The sequence below is a fragment of the Telmatherina bonti genome (genome assembly GCF_933228915.1).
Source record: "Telmatherina bonti genome assembly, chromosome: 3".
In the NCBI taxonomy this organism is placed as follows: domain Eukaryota; kingdom Metazoa; phylum Chordata; class Actinopteri; order Atheriniformes; family Telmatherinidae; genus Telmatherina; species Telmatherina bonti.
Window position 1 is genome coordinate 38,585,257 of NC_136621.1, and position 17,574 is coordinate 38,602,830.

At 38.1% G+C, this 17,574-nt stretch overlaps 1 protein-coding gene across 2 annotated transcripts in view; it reads left to right on the top strand.

Moving 5' to 3' along the window:
• LOC306774974 (phosphoribosyl pyrophosphate synthase-associated protein 1-like) overlaps window positions 1–16,870 on the top strand; it is a 39,254-nt gene extending 22,384 nt beyond the window's left edge. For both annotated transcript variants that reach the window (XM_079265174.1, XM_079265175.1), the window contains one exon: window positions 16,452–16,870. In XM_079265174.1, the coding sequence (XP_079121300.1) occupies window positions 16,452–16,610 (159 nt within the window). In that variant the 3' untranslated portion in view covers window positions 16,611–16,870. The remainder of the gene's footprint in view (window positions 1–16,451) is intronic.
• Window positions 16,871–17,574: the final 704 nt, after the last annotated feature.

Sequence of the window (17,574 nt, forward strand, 5' to 3'; positions counted from 1 at the left end):
GCAATCAGTATTTCTTCAGCGATGAGACGTGGTTTTTCGCCTTTGAGTCTTTTGGGTCTACTGGAAAAGAGCAAACTTATCATGGGAAATGCAAAAAGTAGTATAAACAGAGTTTACTGGGTGGGAAGAGTGAAAAAAGTTTTTTTTGCTGGCTGCAAAAATCCTCTCTGAGTCTGTTTGTGTTTACACCCCCACTCTTCTACTGGCCCGTGTGACAAGCACCCCCTCTTGTCTGCAGCAGGCTTTTTACGACCCTCTGTTGGTGTGTTTTCAGTGACTTTCGCGTTGATAAACTATTGGAAAAAAGAAGAAGAATTAAACTATTATGATAAATGCAAAAAGAGAAGTAAAAAAATAGAAGTGTTAGCAAAAAAAAAAAGTGCTAATAAATGGATGGGAAAAGAAAAAACGTTTTTTTGCTCCAGCAGTCTGCAAAATCCTTTTTCCCCTCGGTGGTGGGACATGTGTTCTCTTGTTGGTCTGAAAGAAGAGCAAAAAAAAGCTAACTTATTATGATATTTGTAGAGTTTTAACTGATAAAACGAGTACCTTTTTTCTACACACGTCTATCTGCTGCTCATGCGTTTTGAGTCTGTTTTTTACTGAAGGAAGAGAAAAAAAGTTCCTTTAACTGTCCCTGTTTAAATCCTCTAACACCTGGGTTAACTTGCAGAGAAGTGGCAACAAGTTGTTAGCTGAGATAATACAAACAGAACATTCTTTCTGTCTCAAAGTAAGCTTTTATTGCTTAATGACCCCCCCGTAGCCGGGAAAAAAGTTTTAAAAATCAGACACCTGGTCCATGTTTAAGAGAAAGGGTTTTTTAACCTATGGATGCTCATATATTTAACAGAAACGTGTGGTAAACATACATAACTTACAGAGAAGTGTCAGCAAGCTGTTAGCTGAGATAATACAAACAAAACATTCTCTCTCTCTCAAAGTAAGCTTTTATTGCTTAATGACCCCCCCCCGTAGCCGGAAGAAAAAATGTGATGTTTAAGAGAAAGGGTTTTTTAACCTATGGATGCTCATATATTTAACAGAAACGTGTGGTAAACATACATAACTTACAGAGAAGTGTCAGCAAGCTGTTAGCTGAGATAATACAAACAAAACATTCTCTGTGTCAAAAATGAGTTTTTATTGCTTAATGACCCCGTAACGGTCAAGAAACCTGTCAACAACGGTTGCTTCTTATCTGAAAGTTAAGTTAACCACACGTACTTTGGTTCAGTTGACAATGTTGGGTCAGTTTTGTCCTGCAGGTTTTGCCCTGGCCTTATTCTCAAGTACTTTTTGCCTTTGTCCGAAAGCCAACTTCAGTACATCAACTTTCCCGCCGATCTGAACGAGCTGAAAATAGTTCGCATTCCTGTAGTTGTGACAAGTGTCATCGCAGGTACTTCTCACATGGTTTCATAAAGTTATCAATGTTATACAAAGTTTGTGAGGTGTTTAGTTTACCTGATTCCATATTTTCTACTCGCAAGTCTTCTCAGCACAATGTGTGTACCTTTTAAATGTAATCTGTGGTCCTGTTCACAGAACAATGCTGACGGCCGACACGCTGCATAACAGTAGCATAGAATGACCTTGTTAGCAGACTGATGTCGTAACATTTTAACAGAGAAGTTTTTATATTAGCTAATATTAGTCACTGTGAGGCGCTTCATTCTGTTCACACAGAATTAAGGAATTAAAAAAAGAACTGTTTATGTTGTTCCAGAGAATTTGCTTCGTCAGTTGGACTTTTTAGGACAATTAACGTCTTTATCAGGCTGGGGAAGAGTCTTTCTTGTATTTTAAAAACAGATAAGAAGAAAATTAAAGAAATTTCTCAATTATCTTCTCCACTTATACCGTCTCCATTTTTGATTGTTGCTATTGGAACAAGCAAATCTTTCTGTCTCACACTGATTGAACAGCTATCAGTGATGAAACTATTAGCCTTTGGTTTACAGGTTATAACACCTGGGTTGTGGTTTGATTTCATCAGGTGTTAAGTGTGGAGCCCTCCAGGAACATTGCAATACAAACACTTTTGTACGTAATGGTATCCGCTCTCCTGTCCCTGGCTGTTGGTAAGACTTGGTTTTATCACAAAACCTGTAAATAGACACGTTATTAAGGCAGCTATCAATCATATTTAGTTTGCTGTTTGCTTCATGTTGTAGGACTAGTTTTAGTGGCTGTCTTGTAGGTAACTATGATCAAATCAAAGATACTTTAATTAAAACCGTGTCAGTCTTATGATCCGTTCTTCTGCTGAAACATTTTAAACCTGGGTCTTTGCAAACTACTTCAGGTGAGAGGAGTTTTCCATGCTTTAGTAAAACAGCTTTGCTATATATGATAGTTGGATAGAAAGTAACCTGCAGGCTTTTCTTTGTGTCGAGGATGAAAAGTACCCAAGCGGTGGTGGTGCAACTTGTTTGGCTTCAAAATATTAGATAATATTTAGGTACATGCAAAAGACTGTGGACTCATTCTTACCCACCATTAATTATTACTATTACTGGTCAAGCAGGGACAGATATGCTCCATCATAGTTCAGTTTTTTCTTTAAATTACTTGAAGTTTCTCTTGTTGTTTTATCATCATCTCCTATCAGTACTTTTACTAATTTGTCAAAAAACTGCCAAGTTTTATGTAGCCGCGCCGCGCTGTGATAACTCTGGCCTCTGAGATGAGGGATGTTCCAGCACCAGGAGATGGAGAAACTCCCGGGATGACAACGGTAAATATAGTCTCTTCCTCTCTGTATCGAGTTTGCTAATATTATTTGTGAAGTGTAGAAGTGTGATGAAAATACGACAGTCACTGTGTATCTCGGAAAAAAGAAGCCGGTGGACGGTTATGTTCAAGGATCCAACGTTCTGGACCTGCATCTTGCTTGCTCCTTAATACTGAAGTAAAAAAAATATATATATATCCTTTTACTCCACATTGTGAGAGTTTAGAAAAAGCAGACGATTTTATTTGGTAACTATTTTTACTCAAATAATTAAAAAAAAGAGTTAATATTTTATCCCTGTAAATTTCTGGGGTTTTTCAAAGGCTACCGAGCTGCACCTGAATTCTTACTGGGAACGACACTTTCTCAGCAGTTGCATGAACTTTGATAAACTCTATATGCACGTACTTTCTATTCCAGCTACCTTCCAGTCGGAGCGGTGTTCCTGATTGCAGCCACGTGCTGGAGGTCAGCGACTGGGATTCCGTCAGAAAACTGGGACACTTTGCAGGAGCTGTTTGGCTCAGGTAGGTTTTACCACCAGGACCAGAATCCCACTCCTCCTGCAGCAGGACATACTATGCACACGCACTCTGGTTAAAGTTACAAGACAAGAACTCAGACATGCTCACACATTGGCTCCAATTACAATCATTTGTCAATCTAACAAGCTTTTTTTTCTTTGCGCTGTGGAAGCCGGACTATCAGAAGAAAACCTTTCATCATGTAGCAAAACAGAAATCATTTTCATGAGAGAAACATGATTCATTATGATTCATATCTATATCTGCTTTTTTTTTTTTGTTTTTATTCCTGGACTTCCGGATTGCTTACGACAGCTAGGGCCTGAAAAAAGTGCATTGTAGCACAAATATATCTCCATCCGCCGTGCCAAGAAGCTTGGAATGGAAAATAGTGAAGAAAAGCTGAAAGAAAGCAAGAAATTACTTCAGAAGAAAATTATCATTCCAACTCAATAAAAGTTGTTTTCACAAAGAAAATTATATTTTCACAGTGTTAAAATTTTTTGATTAACGTAAATTAGATAAACTACAAATTAGATGTATTAATTACATCTAGTAAAGTGATATAACATAAACCCCTTTTTAGCTGCACGGACAAAAGAATCCTTCATTCAATCAAGTTATGAAACGGAAATGAAGCCATATCTGTTATGCATTTTGGAGAAGATGCACTGGACTTAGACACACATTTTCCCATTTACCACAAAAAAAAAAGAACCTCATATCTAAATATTACAAATGTCGAGATCACAAAAAACTATTTACAAAACCAGCCAATGTGTAAACATAAGATATGAAAACATGATAAAAAGAAGTGGTCCTGAGTTGCATGGCGGTGGTGATGGCTGTTCCAACGCGGTGTGGTGAGAGTCAGACCCCTGGCTGGTGGTGTGGAGCCGGATCTCCTCCGGGGAAAGGCCCAGGTCACTTTCAGACATGCTTATTGGACAAAGAGAACAACATAGTTTGAATGATCCCAGACAAACTGTTAAAAAAGAAGCGTGTTTCATTTCTCAGTGACAAACAAACAGGTAAGTTTCCTCATTCTGGATTTTACAATATTGATATCAGATCTACATTTACAAACCTTAATCCGATTATAAATCTTATACATGAAACCTAAAAATGCCACATTTAGAATTAGTTTAGCATTTCCTCTTAGTATATTTTTGTAGCTCAGAGAAAATCCAAAACGGCTTCATGTATTTTTCATCCAGGTGAGCGCTCTACTCTGCCCAACCCAACAGTTACTATCATCACAAGTAAACTGCAATAAGCAGAACCTCGCTATGCTAACTGAAACCAGACAAAAGGAAAAAATTATAACTGGTGTGTCATCTTATTGTGTAAACAATTGAAAAAATATAAAAATAAGTACACATACTTATTGGGCAGTAGACTTTGCTAAAAAACATTTAAAGGGGTGTCATCAGTTAAAAAGTAGGTTATGTTGATGAGAAGGACGTGAGACAGTATTCTTGTTGGATCAATGCACCTGTTATTTGTAGCATGACTGAGATAAACCGGTGCGTTTTGTAGAGAAAAATTGATGTGTTTATTGTTATTTAACACTTGATCCAGATGACGACACAGCGGTTTAAAGCGTGGCTGATTTTGTTTCGCTCCATTTTCTTAAAATGAACATAATGCAACATCTTTATTTAGTCACATAATTAAATCACATAACATACAACACATTTATTTGATACAAACATAACATTGTTGTGTAGTGACTGAAAGGTACTTTTTCCCTAAAAAGGATATTATTCATCAGTTTGGGCAACAATTTCGGCTTTGTTTCTAAATCAGTCTTAGTTGCATTATATCAACATGTATGTGCCTGAATTGCTCAACATCTTACTGGGTTTTTGAAACACAATTGCTGCTTTACAACATTTGCACTGCTGCTCAGAAATGGGAAATTAGAAGTTGAAATTGCAATATAAAAAGATGGATAAAACATTTCTCATAAACAAATTGTAATCATCAACATTTATCTATTTAGCTTCACTGGTAACACCTCAAAGATTCAAGACAGTTTTGATGCTTCGCTCCACTGAGGGGCAACATCCACCAACGGGCAGGAAGAAGCAACCGCTTCTCTAAAATGAATGAATAACTTCTTAAACGATATTACTGATCATCTTACTGTATTTGGAATATTAATTTTCAGCCAGGAAAAGTGAGCCAATTTACAAACTGGTGAGAATAGGAACTCCCAAAAAAATGTAAGTTTTAAAAGTGGATCTTGCAAACTGTACTTGGGAAGACGGGGATGTTGAGGTTGGGAATTTGGTCTTTGATGCATTTTTGTTCACATTCACCGAGCTATATAAGAAGCATTGCCCTGTTAGAAAAAACTGTCAGACTGAGGAAAAATATAAGAGGGGAACCTTGGATGACCAAGAATCTACAAAAGGCCGGCAAAAAGAAAAAGAAATGTTACACAAGAAATATTTACAAATGCAAACCAATGAAAGTGAAAATATATAAGCAGTATTACAATGTTCTGACTTCTGTTATGAGAAGTAAAATGAAGGAGCACTAGAATGCATTATTTAAGAAACTTGGACTTTTATCAGTGATTTTATTCAGAAGAAGAGCAGCAACAAAGAATTTCCTATTTTTTAAACAAGTCTGGTGACACAGTGCACAATAGTGCTAAAGAGTTCAACTATTATTCTGTAGGTGTTAATCACGATATGGCCAAAACAATTCCAACATGTGATACTAATTTGAATAAGTTTACTTATACGATCAGGGATAATGAAACTTCAATCTTCCTTTGAGGGAATAATGAGAAAGATATAATAGTTCTAAATAGTTATAATAGTTCAGCACAGGCTGAAGCTAATGTAAGCCTGTCCTATTGAATAAATTAAGTTACCTTTCAACATGTATAAATATTACAAAAATAGAAAAACAAGAAAAGAGACAAGATAAAAATAAACAACCTGAAAACACGTTATCAATAAACAGTCAAATGGAAGAGTGATGAAGCCGACTCATAAGTTGTATAATTCACAAATAACTCTCGTAGCCCTCAAAAATCACCAGGAGAACCTTCTTTCTTTTTGAAAACCAAAAATGTACCACTGGTTCTTAAACTTAGTCAGCATCAGTCCAAAATGAAATCCCAACAACAGATATACAGCTCTTTTTCATTTATTTTTTGGCCTTTGTTACCGTGAATTTGCAAGTGTCTCAATTCATATTTAGTCTCAGAATTGTATACTTGCTGGGAGTGACTTTGTCTTAGCTTTACACGAAATTTTTATTCTTTTGAAATACACCAAATAATTGAATTTTAAAACATGTAATTTCATAAACAGTGGATGACTATGTGCATCTGCCTTGTTAATCCCTATAACTCATTTTTGTAAAAAGAATGATTGCATTTAAAGTTGTTTTATATGTCCAGACTTCCACACAGTAAGATATATCAGGAAGACTGAGTGAACAATAAATATTATATAAAGCTTTACAGTTTCATTTATTTCTTGATTTGTACAAGATTGCTATCATCTTAGAAATCTTTCCTTTGATATAATAAACATGTAGTTTACCTATTCATTTAAAATCAGTAACTACCCTCAAAAATTTATTCTAATTTACACTTTCAATGTTACGTATTTTAAATTTAATCTCCTTATTCATTTAATTTCCATTTCCAAAAACCATGAATTTGTAAATTATTTCCAGAACTGTACATGTTTGTATCATCTGCAAATATAATGAAGTTCAACAGACTTGTAACATTACAAATATCATTATTATCAAGTAAGAAAAGATTTGGACCGATTACAGAACCCTGAAGTTCGCCACAAGTCTACACATTGTCTGCTTTCCAAGTATCTCCTCAACCAAAAAGAAAATCATTAGGTCAATACGACGATCAATGGTATCAAACGACTTCTGCATATCAATAAAAATATCAGCAGCATGCTTATCATTTACATTTGCTTTTGTTATTTTCTTCTTCTATCTCCATAACCACATAAGTGCTTGTTCTGTTTCTCCTGAACCCGTGCTGCAAAGAGCCAGTTGTTTAACACATAAACTTTCCAGTATTTTTGGTCTGGTCTATAGTTCTGGCCTATAATTGTCATGACAATATTTGTCTCCATTTTTAAATATCGGTATTACCATTGTCGTTTTCATATTATTTGGAAAGATACCCTTTTGAAAGGACAGGTTGAAATTATGAGTAAGAGGTTTTACAGTAACATTAATAACTTCTTGATTATAAGCATATCAATTAAGTTAATGTCTGTTGAGGTATTATTTTTTAATTTTGAGACTATTATATCTTTCTCATTATTCCCTCAAAGGAAGATTGAAGTTTCATTATCCCTGATCGTATAAGTAAACTTATTCAAATTAGTATCACATGTTGGAATTGTTTTGGCCATATCGTGATTAACACCTACAGAATAATAGTTGAACTCTTTAGCACTATTGTGCACTGTGTCACCAGACTTGTTTAAAAAATAGGAAATTCTTTGTTGCTGCTCTTCTTCTGAATAAAATCACTGATAAAAGTCCAAGTTTCTTAAATAATGCATTCTAGTGCTCCTTCATTTTACTTCTCATAACAGAAGTCAGAACATTGTAATACTGCTTATATATTTTCACTTTCATTGGTTTGCATTTGTAAATATTTCTTGTGTAACATTTCTTTTTCTTTTTGCCGGCCTTTTGTAGATTCTTGGTCATCCAAGGTTCCCCTCTTATATTTTTCCTCAGTCTGACAGTTTTTTCTAACAGGGCAATGCTTCTTATATAGCTCGGTGAATGTGAACAAAAATGCATCAAAGACCAAATTCCCAACCTCAACATCCCCGTCTTCCCAAGTACAGTTTGCAAGATCCACTTTTAAAACTTACATTTTTTTGGGAGTTCCTATTCTCACCAGTTTGTAAATTGGCTCACTTTTCCTGGCTGAAAATTAATATTCCAAATACAGTAAGATGATCAGTAATATCGTTTAAGAAGTTATTCATTCATTTTAGAGAAGCGGTTGCTTCTTCCTGCCCGTTGGTGGATGTTGCCCCTCAGTGGAGCGAAGCATCAAAACTGTCTTGAATCTTTGAGGTGTTACCAGTGAAGCTAAATAGATAAATGTTGATGATTACAATTTGTTTATGAGAAATGTTTTATCCATCTTTTTATATTGCAATTTCAACTTCTAATTTCCCATTTCTGAGCAGCAGTGCAAATGTTGTAAAGCAGCAATTGTGTTTCAAAAACCCAGTAAGATGTTGAGCAATTCAGGCACATACATGTTGATATAATGCAACTAAGACTGATTTAGAAACAAAGCCGAAATTGTTGCCCAAACTGATGAATAATATCCTTTTTAGGGAAAAAGTACCTTTCAGTCACTACACAACAATGTTATGTTTGTATCAAATAAATGTGTTGTATGTTATGTGATTTAATTATGTGACTAAATAAAGATGTTGCATTATGTTCATTTTAAGAAAATGGAGCGAAACAAAATCAGCCACGCTTTAAACCGCTGTGTCGTCATCTGGATCAAGTGTTAAATAACAATAAACACATCAATTTTTCTCTACAAAACGCACCGGTTTATCTCAGTCATGCTACAAATAACAGGTGCATTGATCCAACAAGAATACTGTCTCACGTCCTTCTCATCAACATAACCTACTTTTTAACTGATGACACCCCTTTAAATGTTTTTTAGCAAAGTCTACTGCCCAATAAGTATGTGTACTTATTTTTATATTTTTTCAATTGTTTACACAATAAGATGACACACCAGTTATAATTTTTTCCTTTTGTCTGGTTTCAGTTAGCATAGCGAGGTTCTGCTTATTGCAGTTTACTTGTGATGATAGTAACTGTTGGGTTGGGCAGAGTAGAGCGCTCACCTGGATGAAAAATACATGAAGCCGTTTTGGATTTTCTCTGAGCTACAAAAATATACTAAGAGGAAATGCTAAACTAATTCTAAATGTGGCATTTTTAGGTTTCATGTATAAGATTTATAATCGGATTAAGGTTTGTAAATGTAGATCTGATATCAATATTGTAAAATCCAGAATGAGGAAACTTACCTGTTTGTTTGTCACTGAGAAATGAAACACGCTTCTTTTTTAACAGTTTGTCTCGGATCATTCAAACTATGTTGTTCTCTTTGTCCAATAAGCATGTCTGAAAGTGACCTGGGCCTTTCCCCGGAGGAGATCCGGCTCCACACCACCAGCCAGGGGTCTGACTCTCACCACACCGCGTTGGAACAGCCATCACCACCGCCATGCAACTCAGTACCACTTGTTTTTATCATGTTTTCATATCTTATGTTTACACATTGGCTGGTTTTGTAAATAGTTTTTTGTGATCTCGACATTTGTAATATTTAGATATGAGGTTCTTTTTTTTTTGTGGTAAATGGGAAAATGTGTGTCTAAGTCCAGTGCATCTTCTCCAAAATGCATAACAGATATGGCTTCATTTCCGTTTCATAACTTGATTGAATGAAGGATTCTTTTGTCCGTGCAGCTAAAAAGGGGTTTATGTTATATCACTTTACTAGATGTAATTAATACATCTAATTTGTAGTTTATCTAATTTACGTTAATCAAAAAATTTTAACACTGTGAAAATATAATTTTCTTTGTGAAAACAACTTTTATTGAGTTGGAATGATAATTTTCTTCTGAAGTAATTTCTTGCTTTCTTTCAGCTTTTCTTCACTATTTTCCATTCCAAGCTTCTTGGCACGGCGGATGGAGATATATTTGTGCTACAATGCACTTTTTTCAGGCCCTAGCTGTCGTAAGCAATCCGGAAGTCCAGGAATAAAAACAAAAAAAAAAAAGCAGATATAGATATGAATCATAATGAATCATGTTTCTCTCATGAAAATGATTTCTGTTTTGCTACATGATGAAAGGTTTTCTTCTGATAGTCCGGCTTCCACAGCGCAAAGAAAAAAAAGCTTGTTAGATTGACAAATGATTGTAATTGGAGCCAATGTGTGAGCATGTCTGAGTTCTTGTCTTGTAACTTTAACCAGAGTGCGTGTGCATAGTATGTCCTGCTGCAGGAGGAGTGGGATTCTGGTCCTGGTGGTAAAACCTACCTGAGCCAAACAGCTCCTGCAAAGTGTCCCAGTTTTCTGACGGAATCCCAGTCGCTGACCTCCAGCACGTGGCTGCAATCAGGAACAGCGCTCCGACTGGAAGGTAGCTGGAATAGAAAGTACGTGCATATAGAGTTTATCAAAGCTCGTGCAACTGCTGAGAAAGTGTCGTTCCCAGTAAGAATTCAGGTGCAGCTCGGTAGCCTTTGAAAAACCCCAGAAATTTACAGGGATAAAATATTAACTCTTTTTTTTAATTATTTGAGTAAAAATAGTTACCAAATAAAATCGTCTGCTTTTTCTAAACTTTCACAATGTGGAGTAAAAGGATATATATATATTTTTTTTACTTCAGTATTAAGGAGCAAGCAAGATGCAGGTCCAGAACGTTGGATCCTTGAACATAACCGTCCACCGGCTTCTTTTTTCCGAGATACACAGTGACTGTCGTATTTTCATCACACTTCTACACTTCACAAATAATATTAGCAAACTCGATACAGAGAGGAAGAGACTATATTTACCGTTGTCATCCCGGGAGTTTCTCCATCTCCTGGTGCTGGAACATCCCTCATCCCAGAGGCCAGAGTTATCACAGCGCGGCGCGGCTACATAAAACTTGGCAGTTTTTTGACAAATTAGTAAAAGTACTGATAGGAGATGATGATAAAACAACAAGAGAAACTTCAAGTAATTTAAAGAAAAAACTGAACTATGATGGAGCATATCTGTCCCTGCTTGACCAGTAATAGTAATAATTAATGGTGGGTAAGAATGAGTCCACAGTCTTTTGCATGTACCTAAATATTATCTAATATTTTGAAGCCAAACAAGTTGCACCACCACCGCTTGGGTACTTTTCATCCTCGACACAAAGAAAAGCCTGCAGGTTACTTTCTATCCAACTATCATATATAGCAAAGCTGTTTTACTAAAGCATGGAAAACTCCTCTCACCTGAAGTAGTTTGCAAAGACCCAGGTTTAAAATGTTTCAGCAGAAGAACGGATCATAAGACTGACACGGTTTTAATTAAAGTATCTTTGATTTGATCATAGTTACCTACAAGACAGCCACTAAAACTAGTCCTACAACATGAAGCAAACAGCAAACTAAATATGATTGATAGCTGCCTTAATAACGTGTCTATTTACAGGTTTTGTGATAAAACCAAGTCTTACCAACAGCCAGGGACAGGAGAGCGGATACCATTACGTACAAAAGTGTTTGTATTGCAATGTTCCTGGAGGGCTCCACACTTAACACCTGATGAAATCCAACCACAACCCAGGTGTTATAACCTGTAAACCAAAGGCTAATAGTTTCATCACTGATAGCTGTTCAATCAGTGTGAGACAGAAAGATTTGCTTGTTCCAATAGCAACAATCAAAAATGGAGACGGTATAAGTGGAGAAGATAATTGAGAAATTTCTTTAATTTTCTTCTTATCTGTTTTTAAAATACAAGAAAGACTCTTCCCCAGCCTGATAAAGACGTTAATTGTCCTAAAAAGTCCAACTGACGAAGCAAATTCTCTGGAACAACATAAACAGTTCTTTTTTTAATTCCTTAATTCTGTGTGAACAGAATGAAGCGCCTCACAGTGACTAATATTAGCTAATATAAAAACTTCTCTGTTAAAATGTTACGACATCAGTCTGCTAACAAGGTCATTCTATGCTACTGTTATGCAGCGTGTCGGCCGTCAGCATTGTTCTGTGAACAGGACCACAGATTACATTTAAAAGGTACACACATTGTGCTGAGAAGACTTGCGAGTAGAAAATATGGAATCAGGTAAACTAAACACCTCACAAACTTTGTATAACATTGATAACTTTATGAAACCATGTGAGAAGTACCTGCGATGACACTTGTCACAACTACAGGAATGCGAACTATTTTCAGCTCGTTCAGATCGGCGGGAAAGTTGATGTACTGAAGTTGGCTTTCGGACAAAGGCAAAAAGTACTTGAGAATAAGGCCAGAGCAAAACCTGCAGGACAAAACTGACCCAACATTGTCAACTGAACCAAAGTACGTGTGGTTAACTTAACTTTCAGATAAGAAGCAACCGTTGTTGACAGGTTTCTTGACCGTTACGGGGTCATTAAGCAATAAAAACTCATTTTTGACACAGAGAATGTTTTGTTTGTATTATCTCAGCTAACAGCTTGCTGACACTTCTCTGTAAGTTATGTATGTTTACCACACGTTTCTGTTAAATATATGAGCATCCATAGGTTAAAAAACCCTTTCTCTTAAACATGGACCAGGTGTCTGATTTTTAAAACTTTTTTCCCGGCTACGGGGGGGTCATTAAGCAATAAAAGCTTACTTTGAGACAGAAAGAATGTTCTGTTTGTATTATCTCAGCTAACAACTTGTTGCCACTTCTCTGCAAGTTAACCCAGGTGTTAGAGGATTTAAACAGGGACAGTTAAAGGAACTTTTTTTCTCTTCCTTCAGTAAAAAACAGACTCAAAACGCATGAGCAGCAGATAGACGTGTGTAGAAAAAAGGTACTCGTTTTATCAGTTAAAACTCTACAAATATCATAATAAGTTAGCTTTTTTTTGCTCTTCTTTCAGACCAACAAGAGAACACACGTCCCACCACCGAGGGGAAAAAGGATTTTGCAGACTGCTGGAGCAAAAAAACGTTTTTTCTTTTCCCATCCATTTATTAGCACTTTTTTTTTTTGCTAACACTTCTATTTTTTTACTTCTCTTTTTGCATTTATCATAATAGTTTAATTCTTCTTCTTTTTTCCAATAGTTTATCAACGCGAAAGTCACTGAAAACACACCAACAGAGGGTCGTAAAAAGCCTGCTGCAGACAAGAGGGGGTGCTTGTCACACGGGCCAGTAGAAGAGTGGGGGTGTAAACACAAACAGACTCAGAGAGGATTTTTGCAGCCAGCAAAAAAACTTTTTTCACTCTTCCCACCCAGTAAACTCTGTTTATACTACTTTTTGCATTTCCCATGATAAGTTTGCTCTTTTCCAGTAGACCCAAAAGACTCAAAGGCGAAAAACCACGTCTCATCGCTGAAGAAATACTGATTGCATCAGAGTGACACGCATATGGAGAAGGTAAGGGATTTTTTTTTTTTTTTCCCAAAACTTTCTTTACCTTATTTTATTACTCTTTCTCTTAGACGTTTTTTTAATTTTCTTTTTTTTTTTTTTCCCCCCCCGGGACCCCTCTTTATACCTCTAGACTCGTTCGGACATGCCCCTAACATGTCCAGGCACACCGCCCAGGCATGACGTACGTCCAGAAGACATGTCCGGGCATGTCCAGGCACACCGTCCAGGCATGCCGTACGTCCAGAAGACATGTCCGGACATGCCGCCCAGGTATGACGTACGGACATACGTCATTTCCGGACATCACATGGTCCAGGGACCGCCCACGGATGACGTCACTTTAGAGCCACGCCTGGGAGGAGGGAAATGACGTACGGACATACGTCACTTCCGGACATCACGTGGTCCAGGGACCGCCCCTCACCCAAGTTACGCCCACTTATGACGTGGCACACGCTGATTGGGTCACAGAGGGGGAGGGACTTCCGGTTCATTAAGATACGCCTACTTATGACGTGGCACACGCTGATTGGATCACTGAGGGGGCGGGACTTCCGGTTCATTAAGATACGCCCACTCGTGACGTGGCACACGCTGATTGGATCACAAAGGGGAGGGGCTTCCGGATCGTTAAGCCACGCCCACTCGTGACGTAGCACACGCTGATTGGATCACAAAGGGGAGGGACTTCCGGTTCATTAAGCCACGCCCACTTGTGACGTGGCAGCTTCTCATTGGATGACAGGGGTCATAAATCATTTTTGACATAAAGTGGGTCCCTTCTTTATTGTCGTAGCAGAATGTTCGGGCAGTAATCCTTCTTTGATCGGCACACATCCCAAAAACAGGCCCCGCCGAAAGAGCCATTCTGCTTCAAACCCAAACAAGACTTTTGTTTTACCTGGAATGCTGCTCGTACGGCGCAGTGGCTGCAAAATATGACGCCATCGGCTGCTAATCGCGGTAAACTGCCGCGTCGACCCTGACAGGCTTTCCTTTAAATGATTAAACTGGTTTGTTGTGTTGCTGGTTCCACTGCTGATGAACTTTGCATATTTTGTAAATAAATGGTAAATGGACTTGTACTTCTATAGCGCTTTTCTAGTCATACAGACCACTCAAAGCGCTTTATACTACTTGTCACATTCACCCATTCACACACACTCACTCAACACACTCATACCCCGATAGGCACATCGGGGGGCAGTTTGGGGTTCAGTGTCTTGCCCTAGGACACTTCGGCATTTCAGGGGAAGCCTGGAATCAATCCCCCAACTTACCAGTTGAAGGACAGCTGCTCTTCCTCCTGAGCTACAGCCGCCCCTAAATGAATTTCCTCCACGTCACTGTGGAGAAATCCAAACTACCTCGGTTCCCTCTGCAAACCCCAACTTCTCCGCTCAGTGACAAACAGAAGCGCAGCAGGGAAACGGTGACTTTGATCAGCTGTTGTCCACGTTTCCGCCATGTTAGATCGAGTAAAAAGGCTCACAGCTCTGATCTCTGTGATGATCATGTGGTTGCCCAGCGTGAAGTTGAAGTTTAGTGGAGAAAAAGCAGCTTTTATGAGTCGGCCTGCTCAGCAGACGTGTAGAAAATACTAGAAATCAAGACTAAGGTAAACGTAAAAGTACTCTATGAATGAAGTTACTTGTATAGAAGCTGAAGTGCCCCACTGAAGTAGAAGTACTACAGTATTCAACATTTTGTGTGCTTAAAGTATTACAAGTAGTTTGTTTTAAACTTTTACTAAAGTACTGAAAGTAAAAGTAGTTCATTGTGTTGTGTAGTTATTTAAGACATCATTAAACTTTGTAAATCTGATTGTTTATTATTTCTAACTCTCAGCCTGACAGTCAGAAATCCTTTAGCTGGAGCAGTAGAACATGAACAGGAACATCCAGGAAAAAAAACACACATATCCAGTGTGTTCATTCGCCTCCAGAGCTTTTTCCCTTCTTAAACCAGTCGGTATACTTTATATGTTTTATTATTATGTAAAGACATCTCTTCATAACTTATAGCAACTAAAGGCAGGTTGTTCACTTATCAGCTAGCTCTTCTGTGAAAACTAAAGGAATTATTATTGTTGATTCCCCTGCAGCGGATGTGTCCCTTTGGATCCCTCTACCAAAAACACACACACTTTTATACGGTTATGTCTCTTACTTATAAAGCACAAGAGACATATTATGTTGCTGCTAACTTGCTGCTCCTTCACTCCCGCTCAGCAAAGCTGCCAGAGATCCTTTATCTAGAGGAAAGAGGTCCCACTCTTTTTATTTTTTAACTGGCATGAAACTGAAACTAAAGATTGTCTATAGCGACACACATCTCACTCTAACAAGTATAATGGATTTAAACAAATTACCATTGTGTTATTTTTCTTTTTTTCTGTTCTAACAAATAACAACAATAAAAAAATGTATCAGAGTAAAAGTATCATAGTGATCCAAAATATGTAGTGGAGTAAAAGTAGAAGTAGGACAGAAAATGTAATACTTCCATAAAGTAGAGATACCACATTTTACTACTTACGTACAGTAGTGAAGTAGTTCTACTTTGTTACTATACATTTCTGCTGCTCGGTGTGTTGGAGACAACAGGTACCTGTGATTTCATCCTGTTTAAACTCGTCGTCTTCAGGTGTAAATCTCTCTTTGTGTTGCACGGTTGATGTGTTAAAGAATAAAACAGGAGACGGATCAGATGTTCCTGTAAACAACAGACTAAATTCCTTTTAGTTAGAATCATGTTTTACTGCAGGACCTGATTAAAAACGTGACACTTTATCTCAGTGAGACGGTTTTTATTAGTAAAATTCAGTAATATTTGCTGTAATTATGAAAGGAAGTTGCATTACTGAGAAGACTTTAGCTTCTTTTACAAAGCGCAGCTTTTAAACCACATTTAGCCATGTTAGCGTGCACGTTAGCGTGCACAGACGTGGAGAAAGTTAAAAAGAAGTGTTGTCCTGTGTCTGTAGGTGGTGGTGACCAACACCGTTCCTCACGAGGTTCAGAAGCTTCAGTGTCCAAAGATCAAGACGGTGGACGTCAGTATGATCCTGGCGGAGGCGATCCGGCGCATTCACAACGGAGAGTCCATGGCTTACCTGTTCCGCAACATCGCCGTGGACGACTGAGACCACACGGACACACAGAGTCACCCTTTCCAGACAGGGAATCGAGACTGCTTAAAACTCTCGTTCCCTTTTTGTTTTTTTGCTTTTTATTTAGCTGCTAAACCCACTGATGACATATAAAGCATGTCTGTTACACAGAGGTCTGTACACAGTCATCCTCTGATGAAGATGGAAAAAAACACACACCTTAAAGGGCACAAATAACTTGTGACACACAGCCTCTGTTTAGCTGCAGAATACGAGAAATAAAGCTCTTGTTCTTGAAAGAGGAAAGGGACGTCTTGCTTTTTACTTGACATGAAAGCGCCGCAGCTGTCTTCATGTTTTACGGTTCGCAGTTGAAGTGTGAGGACATTTCAGGAACTGGGAAAAGCTGCAGCACAGCAGCTTCACACCTGAAGCCAAACTTTCAGTCGCGCTTTCAGTCCGCCTGCTTTGTGAAGCATGGAGGGCTGTTCCTGTCGCGGCAGCATCCAGCTGCAGCTCCATGGCTCTACTCATCACTACGCCGTGAGACTCTCTGCTTGTCAGGAAGGGAAATACACAGAAAGAAAATGATTTAAGAAAATAAATGCAGGCTGGGAGGTTGTACCGCCTGTTTTAAGTCATTCTGCATGTCTGAAACCCATCAGGAAGACTTCATCTGGAGCTCAAACATGAATTTCTTTCATTCAGGAGTAGATGCAAAACGGTGACACATGACCCATAACTGGAAATGATCAATTCTGCTTTAAGCTGCATGAGAAGCCAGAAAAGCCGCTTTGCTCCACATGCAGACACTTTGAGTATCGCTGTCTCTGTCCAGGACCCTGAACTTGTTCTAAACGCCTCAGAGTCATTTCAATCTGCTGAGGAGCTTTGACCAAGTCCAGGAGCCGAGACATCAGGCGATCTGAACGGCCACCTTCCCTGCTGCTGAGGTCTCCCACCGAGCTCCAGTCGGCTCCCAAACAGAAGGTTTTCT